At 40.2% G+C, this 21,891-nt stretch overlaps 1 protein-coding gene across 5 annotated transcripts in view; it reads right to left on the bottom strand.

Annotated features, from left to right (window-relative positions):
• The window catches only part of ZNF385D (zinc finger protein 385D), a 978,174-nt gene that overhangs the window by 324,518 nt on the left and 631,765 nt on the right, over positions 1-21,891 (bottom strand). Inside the window, exon 1 of one of the 5 annotated variants that reach the window (XM_003132072.6) lies at positions 8,005-8,306. The exons of 2 other annotated variants lie outside the window; for them this stretch is intronic. In XM_003132072.6, coding sequence (XP_003132120.1) covers positions 8,005-8,026 — 22 coding nt within the window. In that variant the 5' untranslated portion in view covers positions 8,027-8,306. Of the gene's footprint in view, positions 1-7,189; positions 7,306-7,617; positions 7,769-8,004; positions 8,307-21,891 lie in introns of those variants that run through there. 2 more of the 5 variants (XM_021069747.2, XM_084987219.1) reach the window with 2 other exon arrangements.

Genomic DNA, 21,891 nt, shown 5'->3' on the forward strand with positions numbered 1-21,891 from the left:
TATTTTAGTCCTCAAAATAGAACTGTGGGAAATGTATTATCACTCTTCTCCTTTCTCTGTCTCTCTCTCACACACACACGCACACACACACACACAAAAACTGGATATCAAAACATGAGGTGACTCGCCCAAGGATACAGACTTAACAGAGGTCATTTTTGTTTCTTTATCAGTCATGGAATAAAGAAAAGACTGGTGCTCCATCTTGACCAAATATTGGAGATAATGTCATTGTAACTATCAGAGTTTGTAGCACAAACGACTTGTATTATTTTACAAGCACTGAATTAAATAGTGAGACAGCAGGTATACATAATATGTAATGAATGCAAGCCTTAATATCTGACAATGATTTGGAAAAACTGAGGCAGTAGAAAAAGCCTAAGTCTTGCCCAAGGCTGATTTTCATACATTTTCATTAGATTTTTTTTCTGATTATTAATTATTTGATTCAAAAAAAAAAACAAGATAAATAAAAGTCTGAATTTTATTCAGACTTCTGTTACTAATTTTTTTTTTGTCTTTTTAGGGCCTCACCTGAGACAGTCTATTACTAATTGTGATCCCACAAAGTCAAGACACAAACATATCTTAGATCTCAATCACTTGTATTCATTTCTTTAGCCAGCAGTTGAAATATTTTTTTCCAGCATTATTATTACAAGTAAACTTCCATTCATAAAAATATCCCCCTATGCTCTGCAATAAAGAGTAAAGAACATGGAAGTAGGCCTCAAAGCACTCCCCTGGAGCCTTGGCCTTCACAATTACTAGCTGCGTGACCTTGAGAAAGTTGTCTCAGCCATCTGAGGCTCAGATTCCTCATCTAAAAATAGGAATCATTATATTTTACCTACCTCCTGCAATGGGTCATTTTGAGGATAAAAAAAGCGTAATGGAGACGCATTTGTAAAAAATACAAATTGCTCTCCAAGTGTAAGGATCCTGTTTATTAAAGCACGTTTACATTCATTATTACGTTTTTATCCTTGGAGCAATCTGCCACAAGTGTTCTCCTCATCAGTAAAATGCATGCATATAAAAAAGGTAAGTGTGGATGGAGAATAATTTTACAGAAGCCTGGCAAACAGCAGTCAGCTGATCTCCCCTTTCCCCAGTCTTAACACATTGGTGGCCTTCCTGGGCATTTCCAGCTATTTCTCTGAAGGGAGCTCCTGCCCATCCCAGCCTCACAGCCAAAGGATGCCAACATCTGGGGCAAAGTCACTAAAGCCAAGTGAAGCTGAGAAAGAGGTTGTGACAGATGGAGTGACACCAAGTGCAATTCTCCCATCTTATCTCATGATTTTCAGTGTTCTTCAGACTTTTATTTTTTTTTTGTCTTTTTATGGCCGAATCTGCAGCATATGGAAGTTCCCAGGCTAGGGGTGAAACCAGAGCTGCAGGGGCCAGCCTACACCACAGCTACAGCAATGAAGGACCCCCAACCCACTGAGCAAGGCCAGGGATCGAACCCGTATCCTTGTGGGTTCTTAACCCACTGAACCGCAATGGGAGCTCCTGTTCTTCAGACATTTTTGAACCTTAGCCTTTATGTCTCCCTTCTCTTTATAGTGCAGAGTCCTGTGGAGAAAGGAGTAAAAAGAAACAGGAGAAAAGTTGTGGAATTCCTTACATCTATATAAAAAGCTCATTTCTAAGGACTAGTCCTTAACTTTTTACAGATTAAAAAAAAAAAAAAAAAGCAGCTCTTTGTCTCATGAGCAAAGAGGCACGTTTCACTTGTCAACACTCATACACCAGGTTTCCTAGGAAAAGGCAGCCTTGCGGATCTGCTGAGGAAGTGGACGGCCTTCCTCTCTTATCTCCGATACCCATTTCATCTTACAGTTTCCTTTTTGAAATATTTATTTATTTATTTATTTTGCTTTTTTAGGGGTGCTCCCGTGGCATATGGAAGTTCCCAGGCCAGGGGTTGAATCGGAGCTACAGCTGCCGGCCTATACCACAATCACAGCAACTCGGGATTTGAGCCACTTCTGAGACCTACACCACATCTCACCACAATGCCAGATCCTTAACCCACTGAGCAAGGACAGGAATCCAACCCACGTTCTCTTGGATTCTAGTTGGATTGGCTTCTGCTGCGCCATCACGGGAACGCCCTCATCTTGCACTTTCAACACCTGTTGTAAGGGCCCATGTGCCTGGCACTGGGATGAGCAGGGTGTGCTAAGGGTGCAGATTAAACCATACTTGGGCACTGAAAGAACTCTCAGTCCCCCACACCCCTCCCTGCACCCCAGCCCCCACCTCTCACCAGGCTTGGTGTTTTGGGACAGAGAGCATTCCTCCAGCTGCTGCTGCTGCCCCCTCTGACCTTGGCCAGGTTACTTTTCTTCTTCCTCCCTACTTAACAGAAGCATGATTATGGCAAGTGGGTAGAAAGAAAAAAATAAATAAATAAAAAATAAATCATTAAGAAAGAGAAGGGGTTCTGTGCATCCCACCCAGTGCTCTGCTAGAAGTTCATGTGCATTTCAGGTGTCAGAATCCAGAGGGTTTCATGGCAATGCCTTCGATTTTAAAGGCTGTGCAAACCTGGAGTTCTCATTCGAAACCCGGAGTTCAGGCTGACTTCCAGCTGCTTCATAATGATTTTAACGCTGCAACAGAGCAAAGCTTCTTCCTATTTTCAACCCTAGCAATTTGGTTCAAGCATGATCTCAACCATTTTAAGCCCTGATATTTCTAGCCACCTCTTATGCTGTATTTTCTCTTAATGCCACCAATCATGTGTGAAATTCTGTTGCAAAACTAATCTTTGTGGGAAATGATATGTAATGACTTCTTTAGAGAGAGCCGGGGCGGGGGGGGGGGGGGGGGCGGTGACTATGACCTTTGTTGTTTTTTGACATGGTTTTCATAGTATAACACAAATGGAAACAGCTCTTTCTCAAGGTCAAAGTAGAAATAGTTTTCTGCTTATACAAGCATCACACTTTCTTAGGCAGGAAAAGCCTTGAAAATTATCCTTATGACTTGACTGTAAAAACCTCTAAGGTATATAATGGTTGATATACCTGAAAGCCATCTGTGCCCAAAAATTGTTTCATATCCATCTTATTAAATCAATACTTAATGTTTTACCTTCCAAATGATGTGAAAAGATTTAGGAATACACAAAAGAATGAATGAAAAAAAAATATTTGGCTATTTATATAACAGGGCACTATCTGATGATCCAGTGTTAAACACACACACACACACACACACACACACACACACACACACGCCAACATATCAAGGGAGGATTCAGCCCAAAGCAGCTGTGACCAAATATTCGGCAATGGAAGTCAGAAACCACTAATTTAAATTTTTCATTTGTTTTTTGGAACAATTATGCCACCCACAAAAGGGTAACTTTGCAAGTCGTCATTATCTCATGAATTTTGGAATTTATCCCTTAAATAAACTCATCTCATTTCCATGTAATTACAGCAACTAAGAAGGCCCTAAAAAAAAAAAATAAAAAAATAAAAAAATAAAAACCCTCAGCTCAAATGTAAGGGTCCTAATAAGGAATCTATGTTACTGGTATCTTGATCATACTTGGAACGTGGTTCCTGAAAATAAGAAATTCATATGAATTTGAAAGCCACATGTCTTGAGAAGTTTCTCTTAGATTTCCTGCATCTGATACATTCTGACAGCATTACCTTTCACACCCTCCATCTCTGTTATGTAGTAATTTATTGCCTGTCATTTAGATTCATTTGTAATAAAACACAATGGTAAAGACTTCAAACTTTAAAAAAGGATAACCTGGTCTAACAAATTCTTTCCTGAGTTATTCTCTCCCCCTGGCAGCCTCAGAAACAGAAAGACGTCCAGAGTTTTTCAAAGACTTCAGTGGACCTAATTCCCCATAACAGATCACTCGGGACAAACTAATTAGGACGAGTTAAATGTTTCCACTAAAAACACACAGAAAAAGAATGTTTTTTTCGTGCTGCCTGCTGTTTTCTGCTCATTTCCTTCTTCATAACCTTGCCACTTAACTGTTTTTCTAACATCCTGCTTTAGAGGTGAAACTTGATGGTCCAGCCACAACCAAAACTGTGCATGCTGATTTGAGAATGTTCTAAAGATCCCAAGGGAGAAACAAAATCCTTCGTCTGACGATGTACAAACGTGTCTCTTATAGGCAGGGGAAAAGGCTTCTAGTCTAGAATTTTCCTACGAGATGATTTTCTAGCTATTAAGAGCTTCCTCTATCAAGTATTCAAGTATTATTATTTTTTTTTTTTATCACGATAGGCACACCACTAAGTATTTCTCTGGCTTTTCTAGAATTTTAAGGAAGACAGCTGATCCATAATTAACACCATGCTGAACTTGAATGGCTCATTCGCGCTTTCTAAATTTTGCTCGCCCTTTTCTCCAGGCTTAATTAACATGCCATGTATAGTAGCATTTAAAGTGAGCTCTAATATCTGTCTCTAAGTTGTGCTCATTTGTATAACATTCGTCCTTTCATTTTCAGCAGGACTCTCGGGGAGCAAGCACCCCACCCCCACCCCCGCCTGGCTGTAAGCTCACCACCACATCCATCTGGTTGATATGGGGCCACACGGAATGTCCCTCAGTGCCATCATGCTCCCGTTTTCTTTCCTGATGGCAAAAGGCTGCGACACAGCACCTCTCTGGCCAACCGTGGACAATTTGTGAGGTTGGCCTGACCACGGGCACTCACTCACCACTCCAGCAGTGGACAAATGTGTTGAGTCAAATGGAAAGGGGGAGACAATGCAGACATACTTAGAGCTGGAGACAGTACCCGGTTAATACCTGGGATGCACTCAAGCCCAGCACCTGCCCGTCATGCCATCACTGTCCTCTGACCCGACGGTAACTGGGCTTCACAGGACAGGTCTGCTGTACCCACAACCACCCACAGCCTCTGCCTTCATCCGGAGACAAGTCTCCCAGCTGCTTGCTTTCATTTCCGGATCAATTATTAATGGCGATTCATCTTTGGCACATACAATTTTTAACTATGTCAAATATTCCTGGGGGCGGGGAGCGTAGCTTCCTAAGTCTTTATGGTTTTCTCTTGCTCAGACAGCCAGTCCCAATCAGGTTGCTGACCGGGATTTTCCTCTCTTCTTTCTCCCCTTGTGAACCTTATTTTTAACTCCAAGTAATGAATGCAAGATGGATAGAATAAGTAACAAAAGTATCCACGGCGACTGAACAGCAAACTCTTAAATCACTGTGCAGTAAGTGCAAAGGAACAATTATTGAAAACACTGCACTAAAATTTCAATAGGAGATAAGAGGGAGGCTTAAGTCATTAAAAGGATCCATTAGTCTTATGTGTCTGAGGCAGCACCCTCAAAACAAGAGCTGCTCTGGAGAACTGGAAATATGACATCTTCCACCAACTTGCACACACACAGCTGACTCTGACTGAGAAAGGACAGGGTTCAAGTGTTCAGCCCCTAAGAGGAAGGGAGCCTACAGAGAAGCAGAGGCCGGGGCCAGCCTGTCCAGGCAGTGTCTTCAGTTATACTTGAAAAGGGGGTGGGGGGAGCAACACTGACAAATTATTTACAACGGGAGTAAATATCCTGTTTGCATATCCATTCACCTGGTGTTACAGCATCTCCATGCTCTTCATCACTCCCTGCTGAGTCACAAAAGACTTCTGACACTTCTACCCCAGCTCCACAAAACCGGAAAAGCCCAAGAAGGCAGACCTGCTTTTTTCCCCTTTGTCCCAGTTCTCCCTGACTTTTGATAAACCCCTTGCAGTCTGAAAATGAAGATGAAAGTCACTGGTAACCAACTGCAAAGTGAAAGCCTGCTTTTGAAAAATTACCTGAAAGAGCTAAAATTCTGGATCCACCCCCACCCCACCCCCTCGACACACACACACACACACACACACACACACACAAGAACACGTAGGTGCCTACACAACACAGAGACATCCACAGTCTTAGGGATCTGCAACATCTGAACGCTGTGGACTCTTAACATGCCTGGGCCGGATTCTTCAATTCTGGCCCTAGCTCCTGTCCCACACATTTTATGCGAGAAAGGTGGGCGTCCAGAGTTCTGGATGTCAAACAGCTTGAGCGAGGGGCTGCCTAACAGAACCTGAAAGAAACAGCATTCCTAAATACACGTGATTTCCTCCGAGAATAGCAAAAACATATCTCATGCCGGAATTATGGTCGGACCGAACCATGCTCCTGACACAGAGGGCAACTTTAGCCTTGCCTTTAAAAGAATATAGTTTCATCTGAAGGAGGACATCACATTTCAATGTGTGCTATTAAAAACTTGCATTACACAGTGCAACTAATTGCCCTGTGAATCACCCTGCTTTACAAGAAGGCTGGGCTAGGTTGCAGTTCATAACATGAGCTAGTCCACTGAACATTTCTCCAAGAGCCACAGGAAAATCCAGTCCAGTATGGATGGCCTCTGACCAGTACTTTTAGACCACACCACTGCTCTGGTTGATGCTATGGCCTCACCACAATCACATCAGACATTGTTGCAAGAGGCTAAAAACTTAAGCTAAAATTATCATCTTCCTTTCCCTCCCTCAAATACCCTAAGAGAGGCCAATGCTATTTTGGATGTTATTTGTCCCAAAGATATATGATCTTTACAAGTTTTTGCATGTATCAAAAACATATTCACGATAAATACTTTCTATTTTATTAATTACCAATAAACACGCTTACCACCTCTGTTACTACCACCGGAGAGAGTGTTGTTTAACTCCGAATTCTGCTTTAAATTTGGCTATGAAATGAGGAGCCTTTCTTTCAAGTCAATTTCAATTATTTTTAAGACTTCTTTTCTAGTATGACACAAATTATAGGGAAATCAAAACTGCTGTCAAGACAACTAAAAGCGTTCAGCTTTTGCATACTTTCCCAAATGTTTCAAAGGCTCAGGAAAACAAAGCAAAGCAAATAGTACACACTCAGAAAGAAATGCCTGAGAAACTAATACTGCCCCAAAGCAAGTTTGTCGAAATACCTCTTTAATTGAAGAATGACTGTAGCTTTCATATTTAAAGCAAGCCAACTCACCACCCAAAGCATTTGCATCTTGGAATCCTCCCCTCGCCCCTCTCCAGTGGCTCCCAGGAAGCTTTTAGTATCGAGATAGTTGCCCTTAGGTGATGACAGGGGATGGAACTTACGGAAGGAAAGCATAATTTCAAGGCGGAGGAAAGTGTATTCCACCTAATGCTTGGTTTCCTATTTACGGAAGGGTTTTTCCTTCTCCCCTGGCAGTAAGTTGCAGCGATACCCTGCAAATGCACAGCTCCCAGTACAGTGCTCCACTGATCACCCAGATCTCAGCCTCAACATGTTTTCTGGAAGGGCAGACAGCTCAGCAGAAAACCTAAGGGAGGTTTTTCACCATGGTACACAACTAAACCGCACAAATATTTAACAGCTCCGAGACCACTAAAGGTTTAAAATAATCTGTGTTTTGTGCGAGGCTGCTCTAGCTAGAAGGAAAACTGGGATGGAGTGGAGGGGTGTTCTCAGCTGCTCAAGCACCGCACACCCAAGAATGTTTTCCCTTTCTGCCTCAGAATTAGGGAAAAACCAAAATGCTTACTGGGCCATCGATATTGACTGAGGTTCCACAGCATCAATAGTAGAGAACTTTGTTTTACATTCCATTAAGTTAGCCCACGAGTTTCCCACGCCGCACCGTTTCTCCTTCCTCACCTAGCTAAAAAAAATTAACTTCATGCAAACAAATCAAGGTAAAGTTTAGCCATCCCCACCCCGTCTCTCCTCTTTTCCAACTTAAACTCATCTACGGCGAATAAACAGCCCCGTTGTAGCACAAAGGAAGCTCTGAGAGCTGCACCAGCTTGGTCCTCCAGTTATCAACTGGAGGTAGGTTTAATGTAATACGTTCCGAGGCTTTAAGATTTGCTAAAGGGCGCTGTACCAATGAAGAGCTGGGCAGCCCCAGAATGACATCACCAACACTCACCAAAATACATTATGTTTCTCATTAATCGGACAGCTGGAACCCCACCGCGGCGTCTTCAGCATCAGCTCGTACCCCAGGCTGCCGCGCAGAGCCGAGCCGTTTCATGCTACGTTCGGTGGAAACGTCCCCGGCGTGGAGAGCAGCGGGCGCCGAGCGTGCCTCCTCCGCGGGATGAGCGCCTTTCCCGGGCTATGGTTCCCGGCGGCTGGAGCGTGCGCTCGGGCTGCCTGCTGCACTGCCCATCCTTACTGTAATCCGACTCCTCCTTGCGATGTCCTTGCCGCGCCTGTGACATCAGGACTGAGAGTACTACAAACAGACCCCCCCACCCCACCCACCCCACCCCCGGCTCTCGGCGGCTCCGGGAGGTGCTGCGATCGCCTGCCTGGACCAACCATGGTTCTCGGGAAGCGTTGACGAGCCCGGAGACCTGGGAGGGGGCGGAGTGAGGGGCACGGAGGCTCTCTTAAAGAGAGAAGGGTCCCCGGATCCACAGAGGCGCACGCGGGGGAAATTTATCAGGGTGTGGGAGGGGACGGGGTTAAGGCGAGTTCTGCCATTAACATGTAATTAGACACATTTGATTCCCGCCCCTCCCGCTAATGTCATCATCCGTGCCAAAACCAAGTCTTCCCCCCGCTCAAGTTTAAAAGGCAGTGGAAAGAGGATTTGTGCCTTATGCCTGCCTTCTCTTTGCTGTGGGCTTGAGGGTTTGTTGTTGTTTGTGATGTTTATAGCTAAAGAAGAATAAAAGACTCAAGGGACGATGGTTAGGGTAATAGAGGTTTTCTCTTAGAAGTGTTTTGATCACAGAAGCCCAGCAGTCGGTGAGGAGTTATTTTTATTTCTTGAGTATTTTTCTGAGCTGGGTTGATAGAGAAATGTAAAGAAAAAGAAATGGTGATAAAAGTCACCTCCACTTGCACAGGATCACATTTGCTGCTTCCCTGAGTAGGTAGCAGAAAGGACACTGAGGCTGAAATTAATTCTTTTTTGGCAATCCCACATCCTGCAGCAGTTCCAGGCCACGGGTGGAACCCAAGCCACAGGGCCACAGCTGTAACAACTGTCAGCTCCTTAACCCAAAGTGCCACCAGGGAACTCCCTGAGGCTGACATGATCTTTGACCCTTAAAGGAGAGAGACATTTTAGCCTAAAAGATAACCAAGATTATGTCATAATTCTAGTCACCAGTATAAAACACACACACAATCATTCCCATTAAATTTGAGGTGAACAGTCAAGAAAAGCAAAGCTTAGCAAAGCCTCTGGCTCCTCCAATGGTCTAAAGAATTGCAGTCTTCATCTTACACAGAAAAGGGTGTTAGGAAGAAATCCCCCATTAATACTTAAATGCTCAGCATCAAAAATAAACCCACAGAACAAGTTCGTTTCCTAAGGACTCATCACTTTGGAACCCACCTTATCTACTGGACTATTTAAGCTTAAACATTTCTATAAAAATCTATTAAACTAAGAACTGAACATAAGGAAAAACTGTAGCCCATGGAGGAAAGTAATTGATATATTCTTAATATGAGTTTTTATGGTAGCAAATATTTCTACATCGTGACATGAAAATATGCCACAGTCTTTCTTTGGACTATTCTCTGTCTGTTAGTGGATTTAATGCATTGTGGAACTAGGGGGCTGAAGCTATGACAGTTTGCTGTACAATCTTGCAAGAAAGTTCACCCCATATTTCCACTCAGTGAAAAAGCACTAGAGCCAATATCCTCCCCCACAATGGATTCTAAAGAATTTAGTGAATGCAAATAGATAATCATATATATGTCAGAAACATTACAGTGAGTCTTAGGATAAATCTGGTGATGCTCTTTTAGAAATATTTCACTTAAAGTAATTTGAAGGAAGAAATTTGAAACAGTAAAGAATATTTACTTTTTTACTCCTATTTTTAAATCCAAAATAAAAAGAATGTTACAGGAAAATACTAAAGAAAATACATAAGTGTTTTTCCTTTTGGACAGATGGACATCATCCAAAAGTACAATTAATGGCCTTTCCCTCAGGCAAAAGAACCATCTGTGGTAGAACTTATTCCTGAAGCTCATCGGCTGTCTTGACCGCCTACATTGGCTAGGGGGCGCTGTAGTTCAATGTTAGAGTTTTTGGTCCTTTTGACTTTCTGTAGTTAGACTCTGTAAGCATTTAAGAGTTGCATTGAAAACAGGAGATTTAAGACGGTACAGGACTGTCTTAATAATTAATAACATCCTTGTATTTGCACAGCATTTTGTAGTCACAAGGTCTCTCCGTTCATGTCATCTTTCTTACTAACAAACTGAGAACCAGAAATGTGTATATTGTAATCACAAAGGAAGAGCCTGAGGCTCTGAGACATGAGGCAACTTTCTTAATGATGTCAGTAAAGAATAATTGTCTTAACTGTTTCTATGTTGAATTTGTTAGGGTCCCCAGGAAAGCTCTTTCCTGGAAGATATAAATTCTAAATTTCTCACTTAGAATAGCTCGGGTAAAGATCCCCGCAATCATATTACATCACTGAGTGTTCCAGAAAAATGTATGTATCTAAATGGTCATGAAAATACGGGCAGAGACCATTTGGTACTAGAACATTCCAACTTCTACCCGGTCTGAAAGAACAGCATGTAGCCTCTGAAAGACTATAGCATCAGAGAAGCAACTGAGTGTTAGTTACATTCATGCAATGGAATTCTGTTCAACCAAAAAAAGGAGGGTGTCTGCTTTATTTAAACATGTATGCCCCACCCACCTCCAATTCAGGGCTATCTGGAATGTCAAGACTTCAGATAGAAAAGTTGCTTATTTCTGGATGGAAAGCAAGTGATTTTTATTTTAACTTTACATTTATTATTATTTCTTCTAAAATGATTTTATTTTACTATATTATATTTATAAAGAAAAAAAAAAGTGGCTCATTTATTTTAAAACAAAATGACCTCCAAATAAAGGCACAGCTGATGTTGACTAGACATGGGGTTGTGGACATGCCGGCCATGCCTGAGAGTATGTTCCCATATGTCACCTCCAGGAGGGGACCCAGCAGCTTCCAGGGAAAGACCTCATTTATACCCCCTGACTTTTCTCCGTCTCTCTGAGAAGCTGAGAGATTCTGAGGTGCAATCAAATCACTACCTTTCACTAGTAAAACAAAGGATGCCCTAAAACTAGTTAATATATCTGGAATGAAAACATTATGGTAAGATGTGAATTTTCTCTCTGCTCAGATATACAGAGAACTGCATGCCTGGATCCCCCATCTCCTTTAAGTCTTGCTCAAAAGTCTGTCAGGGTAGTTATTTCCAGTCTCCTTTTTTACGGAGCAGACTGCCTTCATCCCTTCTCTGGCTATTCCTAACCCCCTTCCCTTCCCTCTTAGTCTCCATAGCAGTCATCACCATCTGACCCACTACTATGGACATCGGTTTATTCTGATTTCTCTTCATTGGAATATCCCCTCCACAAGGGCAGGAATTTTTGTTGTTCTTGGCTGTCTCCATCACCCTTACAAGGGTATCTGGCACTTTTTGCGACTCCATAAATATTTGTGAATGAATGAATGAATGAACATAACTGACTACAACCATATTGTGTGTAAAACATCTGACTTTTCTATGTGCCTGCAGTCAATTCTTTGCGGTTGATGGTGTTTTCGAGCAAAATGTTTACACAAATTGAATGTGTCCATGCTTAGCAGCTGTTCTTAAATTCCATGCAATACAGATGCCAGGCAGTCCTGCAGACCACAGTTTGTGAGCTTGCTGGTCCCGTCAAATTCTCATAGCTGAATGCAGCAGTGATTTAGCACTGACTTAGCCTGTTAGTGTCTTCCATTGCCTTCCCCTGAGCCTTACTTTTGCCCACTTTCATCTCTTACTTATATCGCAGCAATAAAATTTTATCCAATGTTCCCGACTCCCGGCTTGCCCAAGTCCAACTCATTCTACACATTAGATCCATTATTATCTTTTTAAAACAGCTATGATCAAATCATTCCCTTGCTCAAGACTCTTCATTGTCTGTTTCACCTGCCAGGGTATACTGGGCTTTTTGCAACTAGCGCCTGATGACTCCTCCATGTACACATCCTTTATGCTTCACAAGCTTCACTCCAAGTGAACTGCAGGACTACAGTTCCCCTGAAGACTTTATTTCTCTTACCTGTCCCATTTACCTGGACAGTTCCTTCCTGTTCAACTTTGGGTCTCTGTTCAAGTATTATTTCTGCTGAGAAACTTTCCTAACCTCAATGACTGAATGAGGTACAACACCTTTTTTTTTGGATAGCATATTATCTAATTCCTACTTCAGCACTTAAACATCATGTGGGAATTTCTCTTTACTTGTCTCCCAAATGAAAGAGGATGCTTTTTTTTTTAAATCTCCAAGACCTGATACAAATCAGTATTTAATGAGTGAATTCATTATTTATCTCTTCATTCACTCCATATTTGAATACATTTGCTGTCTCTTGAATGCCATTCATTTTACTAGGTATTAGATAAAGAACACTGCAGAATGTACAAAGGGCAAGCAGACATGAATGAGGGTTACCAGGAAGAACAGGAAGGCCAAGGTGCTAAAGCAGAGTAGGTACTGAGGAGGATATTAATAGTTGAAGTCAAATAGGTCACATGAAACCTAATTCAGTAGGACTTTGATGGGCCACATCATAAGGATTTAGACTTTTATTCTGACTTATATAAAATACCTTTGGAGTAACATTGTTTAACATATTTTGAGAGGTTCACTATGATGCATGAAGAATGGATAAATGGAGCAAAGAGAAATACAAGGTGATCATTTAGGCAGCTTTTGCATAAATCTAGAAAAAGATTGTGGCTTGGACCAGAGTAGGAGTAGTAATGATAGTAAAAAGTGGATGGAGTCTATACCTACAAAAAAAAATGGGTCAACAGGATTTCATGATGGGTTGGGTGAGTAATGGATTATTTGAAATTTGTGCACTGATCAACTGGAAGATGAAATTTCCATTAACTGATAAGGAGAAGACTGTGGACAAACATGTTTGGGTAGAGGGCATCTAGTCAACGTGAGGCCTGTTTAATTTGAGATTCCTATTATATATTCAGGTGGAAATGGTCCTTAGTAGTTTGGCTATATGACTCTGGATTTCTGGGGAGATGCTTGAGCTTCATATTTAAATTGAAAATCACCATTTTATAGACAGTAATTAAATCCGTGAGACCAGGTGATACCTTCAAGAGAACAGAGATGGAAAAGTAGAATGGGGTCAACACTGAGCACTAGGGAATTGCAAGCGCAAGAGACCAAGTGTGTGGGTATCTAGTGACTGAATATTTGTTGAAAGCACAATAATCTGTTGGATGAATATTTTTTGATGTATAAGTGACACTTTATATAAGGTTATTTATTTTAAGCCAGAGTTTGCCTCCATCTAATATACCACCACCCAATGTCAAAACAGTTTGAAAAGTGGAGAAATGAGTAATTTGTCTATATGAGAACAAATAACTCATTCAACTTATCCGTGTGGTATTTTGATCAGAAGTTTTTAGCTTGTGTAGACATGAATACAATCTCATAAATCATTTTTATTCCTTGATTCCCCCTTGATGCTTCCCTTGAAATTAAATGCCTAGGTTTGCTAATATTTTGTTGAGGATTTTTGCATCTATGTTCATCAGTGATTTTGGCCTGTAATTATCGTTTTTTTTGTGGTATCCTTGTCTGGTTTTGGTATCAGGGTGATGGGGGGCCTCATAGAATGAGCTTGGGAGTGTTTCTTCCTCTGCTGTTTTTCTGGAAGAGTTTCAAAAGAATAGGTTTTAACTCTTCTCTGAATATTTGACAAAATTTGCCTGTAATACACCATGATCAAGTGGTACTTATTCCAGGGATCCAAGGATTCTTCAATATCTGCAGATCAATCAATATGATACACAACATCAACAAACTGAAAAAGAAGAACCATATGATCATCTCGATAGATGAAGAAAAAGCTTTTGACTAAATTCAACACCTGTTTCTAATAAAAACTCTCCAGAAAGTGGGCATAGAGGGAACTTACCTCAACATAGTAAAAGCCATATATGACAAACCCACAGATAACATCATTCTTAATGGTAAAAAATTGAAAACATTTCCACTAAGATCAGAAAGAACACAAGAATGACCACTCTCACAATCACTCTTCAACATAGTTTTGGAAGTCCTAGCACAGCTATCAGAGAAGAAAAAGAAATAAAAGGAACCCAAATTGGAAAGGAAGAAGTAAAACTATCACTGCTTGCAGATGACATGATACTATACCTGGAAAATTCTAAAGACACTACCCAAAAACTGTTAGAACTCATCAATGCCTTTGGCAAGGTTGCAGGCTACAAAATTAATACACAGAAATCAATTACATTTCTATATACTAACAATGAAAAATCAGAAAGAGAGATCAGACAAACCATCCCATTTAACATCACATTAAAAAGAATAAAATACCTAGGAATAAATCTACCTAAAGAGACAACATATCTGTACTCTGAAAACTCTAAGATACTGTTGAAAGAAATCAAGGATGACACAAACAGATGGAAAGTGATACCATGTTCTTGGATTGGAAGAATCAGTATTGTCAAAATTACTATACTACCCAAGGCAATCTACAGATTTAATGCAACCTCTCTCAAGTTACCAAGGACATTCTTCACAGAACTAGGACAGAATATTTAAAAATTTGTATGGAAATGCAAAAGACCCCAAATAGCCAAGGCAATATTGAAAAAGAAAAACAGAAATGGAGGAATCAGGCTCCCTGATTTCAGACAATACTATAAACATACAGTTATCAAAACAATATGGCACTGGCATGAAAACAAAAATATAGGTCAATGGAATAGGATAGAGAGCCCAGAAATAAACCCAAGTACCTATGGTTAGCTAATCTATGACAAAGGAGGCAAGAACATACAATGGAAGGAATAGAGTCTCTTCAATAAGTGGTGATGGGAAAACTGGAAAGCTACATGTAAATGAATGAAATCAGAACACTCTTTAAGACCATACACAAAAATAAAGTGAAAATGGATTAAAGACTAAATATAAGGCCAGATAATACAGAACCTCCAGAGAATAACATAGGCAGAGTGCTCAGAGAGCACAGCAACATCTTGTTTGATCCACCTACTAGAATAAGGTCAATAAAAAGAAAAATAAACCTATGTGATCTAATTAAATTCAAAAGCTTTTGCACAGCAAAGGAAACCATTTAAAAAATGAAAAGACAACTTGCAGAATGGCAGAAAATCTTTGCAAACTGCAACAGACAAAGGCCTAATTTCCAAAATATATAAATGACTCACAGAACTCAACAACAACAAAAAACAAACAACCAAACTGAAAAAATGGGCAGATCAAAGAATTTTCTCTGAAGAAGACATATGGATGGCCAGCAGGCACATGAAAAAATGCTCAACATCACTAATTATTAGAGAAATGTAAATCAAAACCACATACCTCACACTGATCGGAATGGCTATCATTAATATGTAAACAAATAACAAATGCTGGAGAGGGCGTGGAGAAGAGGGTATCCTCCTTTACTGTTGGTGAGAATGTAAACTGGTACAACCACTATGGAAAACCATATGGAGGTACCTCAGAAAACTAAATATAGAACTACCATATGATCTAGCAATCCCATTCCTGGGCATATATTTGGGCAAAACTTGCATTGAAAAAGACATATGCATCCCTATGTCACCACAGAGATATTCACAATAGCCAAGACGTGGAAACAACCTAAATGTCCATAGACAGATGAGTGAATTAAGATATGGTACATATATACAATGGAATACTACTCAGCCATAGAAAGAACAAAATAATGCCTTTTGCAGCAACATGGATGAGACTAGAGATCCTCATACTGAGTGAAGTAAATCAGAAAGAGAAAGGCAAGTACCATATGACATCACTTATACATGGAAACTAAAATATGGCACAGATGATCCCATCTACAAAACAGAAACAGATCATGGACAAGGAGCACAGAATTGTGGTTGTTGGGGTGAGGGTGGGGTGGGAGGGGGTTGGATGAGGAGTTTGAGGTTGGTGGATGCAAACTGTAATGTTTGGAATGGATGGGCAATGGGTTCTACTGTACAGCTCAGAGAACTATGTGTGGTTGTGTCACTTTGCTGTGCAACAGAAATTGAAGAAATTGTAAATCAACTATAATTTTTAAAATGAAAAAAGTGTAATCAAATGCTTGGGAGCCTTAACCTAGAAAATTAATTGCCTGCAAAAGAAGTACTAATGTTTTGATAAGAATAAAGTCCTGGAAGTACTATAATCTAAAATTCTATATATTTGTATTTCCTTCACTTTGGAGACATCTAATAAATCCCTTCTAAAGATGATCAGTTAACAAGATTCACTGACTGTCATAGAGGACCCTCTTAGAATTCTTACCTTGGAGCTTGCTCTGGCTGAGGCATGTTTATTTACTCAAAAAAATTAGTTATCTGGGACTCATGTATCTAGCACTGTTCTAAGTGCTGAAGGTACAGTGATGAAATTACAGAAATCTGTCTACATGGGGCTTACATTCTTGGGGTTTCCATACATTAACTGTAGAATCTGGAACCCCTTCCACCTTTTTGTCATGTAGAAAAGAAGACTTAAACATATTTCATCTCGTTTATTCATTGGTTACAGTTTATTGCTTCTTTACCCTCAATAGAGTGGACATGAGGGCAGAGGCATATCTACCATGTTCATGCTGTATCAGTGCCTCAAAAAGTGTCTCAGCAGGAGGAGGCATATGATAAATATTTGTTTTTATTGATTTATTATTGATTTGAGTGAATAAATATTTCAAAATTCTTCTACTTCTGCATAACACTATATCCTTATTCTAGTGAGAAGGTGCTTATATTCTACCAGCGAGGCCCTTTTTTTTATTCCCCTTTCTTTTTCTAGATAGTCACATTCACCGCTCACAAATGTTTATTAAAAGCTCTGTTTTCTGCGAAGTTTTCCCTAGGCTCATGCCAGACTCACATGTTCCCCTAATGTACTCCCAAAGTTAGGGAAATTTAGATTCATAGACTTTTAGAATATTAAGTATTTATATGATTTTTATTCTTATCACAACATTAGCACTTCTTGCCTTGTAGGCAACTAATTTTTCAGATTAAAGTCCCTAGGTATTTAATTTCAATGGAAGCATCAAGTGGGAATCAAGGAATAAAAATGACATATGAAATTGTAGTTGTGTCTACACAATCTAAAAAAAAAATTTTTTTTGTTTTGCTTTTTAGGGCTGCACCCATGGCATATGGAGGTTCCAAAGCTAGGGGTCGAATTGGAGCTATAGTTGCTGGCCACAGCCACAGCAAGGCCAGATCTGAGCCGCGTCTGCGAACTACATTGTAGTTCATGGCAATGCCAAATCCTTAACCCAATGAGCAAGGACAGGGATCAAACCCGCAACCTCATGTTCCTAGTTGGATTCGTTTCCACTGTGCCATGAAGGGAACTCCCTAATCTAAAAAGTTCTGATCAAAATACTACACAGATCAATACAGCAATACAATACTACAATACTTTATTACAGTATTTATTAGATTGCATTTCAGGAACCAGCCCAGTCATCAATATCTCTGAAGTAGAATGAATGCTTTTTGGAGTCATGGAAAAAAATATTAATTCCTTTCATAATTTAACATGTTTCATAATAGCAGAAATGCATGCCAAGGACATGGAAGACTGGGGTAGTGACATGTGCTACTCACACCACAGGTTGTCCCAACTTAGGAAGCAGCAGCCTTTGCTATGGCTGGAGACAAGTATCAGAATTACAGGGACAAGAGGGAGACATCATGAACAAACTCAGAGTGGAGAGAGAATCCCAAAGCTCAGAGGAAAGGCCAGCCAGGAGCCAGAGGGCTGGTCAGCCATCAGGCAAAAGACAAATCAGACCTTTTGTGGGTGGTGCAGGTCAGGAATCCAGTATGGGAGCCAAGTATGAAGAGTTAAGAACAGAGAGTTTAGGCAGAGAGAGATCCAGGGAAAGCTGATCAAACTCCAGCTTTTCTTACAGGTGCCTTTGGTTAGCACATTTGCCCTGATTAATTGATAGTCCTGCTTCTCTTCTATTAGGAAGTACCACAAGCTCCCTTTCTGAAGGCTCTCAGATTAACTCCCTGCCATGTATTCCTTTCTTTTTCTTTTCTTTTTCCCCAAAGCCCTTCAGGAACGTGTTTATATTTTTATCTCATTTTTAATAAGATTGACTGGCCTCTTGCTTTATATCTACATAAATATTTTCTCCAAAAATCAATGGACACCACATCCTAACTTTAGTAGTTCTCACACATAGGAAGTTAAATTGCTATAACTATTATCATCACTGGCCAAAAAAAAAAAAAAAAGTGACAATATATATAATAGACACTGAACTCAAATAGTTAAGCTATCCCTTGGCTATTCAAAGCATTTGGGGTCTTATTTAAGGAGATAAAGCATACATACAAACATATAAGTAAAAACAAAGGTAATATAAAGTATAACAAATGAATGATTTAGGACATGCATATAAGGGTTTGATAAAAGATGAAATTATAATGGCTTCAGGGCAAACCTGGAAAGCTGCAGAGAAGAGGTAGAACTTAAGACAATCTTTTTTTTTTTTTTTCTTTCTTTGTAGGGCCACACCTGTGGTATATGGAGGTTCCCAGGCTAGGGGTCCAATTGGAGCTGCAGCTGCCAGCCTATGCCAGGGCCACAGGATCCGAGCCATGTCTGTGACCTACACCACAGCTCACAGCAACACCAGATCCTTAACCCACTGAGTGAAGCCAGGGATCAAACCTGCGTCCTCATGGATGCCAGTCAGGTTTGTTAACCACTGAGCCATTTCGGGAACTCCAAGATAATCTTTATTATTGGCCCAGATTGATAAAATGCAGAAGAAATTGGTGAATGACATAAAGCAAGGGCGAGATTGTGAATGATAGGTCTGGGAGGCAAAGAACAAATAAAAATATTCAAGAGCATGTTTCATGAAAGAGTTTCATGCAAAGTGAGTCAGAGAGGAAAACACAGAGGCCATGTTGGATGTGATCTCACATCTCAAAGAGTCTGGATTTTACATGACACATAATACAGGAAGTGTTTGCTGAGTGACTATGTGAATGAACCTCAGTGTTTCCAAGGACAGAAATGTAATAATATGCCTCCAAAGATATTTGGTGACACAGTAACACGAGTTAATACATCTTGTATGGCAGGCTGAAAGATCTTATACACTCCAGAGGTTTCCAATTTTTCTTAAAATAAAATTCACTTATGGTTCCTGAGCAGCAATTTTAGAATCAGCTCTCTCCTCACCCAGCCCCACAACAAATGTGCTTGCAAACCAAATGGAAGAAGAAAACAACATCATATTGAATTTCTTCTTCTGCTTTAAAAAAAGATCTTTCAAGATAAATTGAGTATAGCTCTAGTAAATGTGGACGCTTTAGGTCATGGACATTCCATTTTTATATATACTGTGATAATAACTATATGGAGTGAACAGAGAGACAGTGCAGTGTGCCCCAACGTTGCAAGAATTCACAAAGTAATTGGAAGTGTTTCCAAGTGTGCATAATTCTGTGCCTCCAGTCAAAAACACTAGATGGAAATTTGTTTGGCTTCCTCTGTCAAAATGTCTAACACAGGAAAAGGAGATGTGTAAACAGAAAACAAAATATTACGGTTTCAACGTTCTTTTAATTATATCTCAATTTCAATCTTGGCTTTGCTCACACATAAGAGCCATTTTGAGGGTTCATATCTGATCCTTTTGGTGGATAAAATGACCGAATGTGATTTTTACCCTTGATTCAAAAGTGTCAGTTCTGGAAATCTACAGTATTTGTCACCATGAATACCATTTAACTGCAGCTGTACCCAAAGGAACTCTGCACAGCCACACGTGAATACGGCTGTAGGAACTTAATTAATCTTGCTGTCACTTCCATGATGCTTTTCATTAGTTTTGCTGCTATCTGATCAACTGGCCTTCTCTGTATTGGAAATGGCTCCCCACAGCCTCTTGTAAAATCATTTTCAAAAGGTAAACAAAGACTCACCTTTGTGGTGGGGACTGTTATGCCAACAGACATTACTGCTGCTACTCTACTATGGCGATAATCCTCACATTTCATATTTAGGATTATAAAATCACAGAAAATATAATTATCTATTCTGTCCCCACTGGAGAAACTGCTTTAAAAATCTATGCACAGAATATGTATTTGAAATAAAAGGTCATGTTTTTCTTTATACTCTTTTCATGAATAGTGATGCTTCATGCATTATCACGAGCTGTACTAACTAAATATAGACTATAATTCATAAAAATTCTAGATGTTCTCACCGACCAAGTAGATTAGATAAAAGTTGGATTTAATGGATAGAATAAAGCAAGTGATAATTCAATGATAGTATCAGCCCTCTCTGTGAGTCATATTTTTGAACCGTGTATATATTTTAAGTATAAATTTACCAATAGGTATTTTTTTGCATTATTTTTCAATGCTGACCATAGTTTGATTTACTAAAAAAAAAAATTTTAAATTCCATTTCATTTTGACTACATGAAAATTCAACTCATAAGTGGGGGGTAGTAGACATGGAAAACTAGAAAATGAATTCACCAACAGCTAAATATATATGCTGGGCTCTGATGAAGAAATACCAGTAATGTGGCTTCTATCTTCATGGTTGGAAGCCAGCCTCCAAAACTGTCCCCAGTGATTCTCATTTCCCAGGATTCATACTCTCGTGTAGTCCATTCCTGTTTTGGATGGAGCTGACTCGCACAACTAGTAGGATGTTGAAATGACCAAATGTGACATTCAAGAATGGGTCAAAAAAGGAAAAGTGGCTTTTGTTTCTCTCTCTTGGATCATATCCTCTAGGATGTGAGGTTACTCAATAAACCCTATGAAGAAGTCACATGACAAGACCTGAGATTTCCAGCCAACTTCTAGCATCAGCTTCCCAGGCATGTGAGTAAGTCGTCTTGGAAGGAGATCCTTCAACATGGGTCAAGGCTTCAGATACCCACAGCTGAAAATGTCCAACATTTTCAGTGCAATTCATGAAAGACCTCAAGTCAGAACCACACAACTCCCAAATTCCTGACTCACAGCAAGTGTGAAAAATGATACACATTTATTACTGTTTTAAGCATCTAAGTTTGGGATTTTTTTTTAGCATATCAGTAAACACACCATGCAACTTTATATATAGGCTCATTGTAACAATGAGACTTCTGTACAAGATTAGTTAAAATGATGACAATGTGATTTAGAGCTCAGCTGAGAAAGACATAGACACAGGGCCTTGAAGAGGTATGTATCCCTCTGGGTCTTGGTTCCTGGGCCAGGGATTGAATCTGAGCCACAGCTGTCACCTACGCCACAGCTGCAGCAACACAAGATCCTTTAACCCACTTTGTTGGGCAGGGGATCGAACCCACATGCCCCTGCAGCTACCCGAGCTGCTGCAGTCAGATTCTTAACCCACTGCACCACAGCGGGAATTCTGGGTCTTGGTTTCTTAATCATTTTATAATGATGGAGGGGGGAATGAATGATGATTACCAATGCAAAAGCCTCTGGAGGGAGGTAAGGAAAGTAGTGCAAGTGAGGTGTTTGAAGCTAGATGTTTGTTTATAGAGACTGTTAGAGACTTTGGAGGGTCGAAAAGCGCATGTTAACACCAAGGGAGTGCCTATTACTTAGCTTCACCTGATGGTAAGCCATCAGGGAACTCAAACCCAATTTTGCCAGATTCTCCCACTTCTCCCCCTAGTTTTGACTCTATGACTGATGAAAACATTGCCCACTT

Source organism: Sus scrofa, chromosome 13 (assembly GCF_054392235.1).
Source record: "Sus scrofa isolate SSC_HxYL_T2T_F1_AM1 chromosome 13, Sscrofa_HxYL_maternal_Yorkshire_Landrace_v2.0, whole genome shotgun sequence".
NCBI classification, from domain to species: Eukaryota; Metazoa; Chordata; class Mammalia; order Artiodactyla; family Suidae; genus Sus; species Sus scrofa.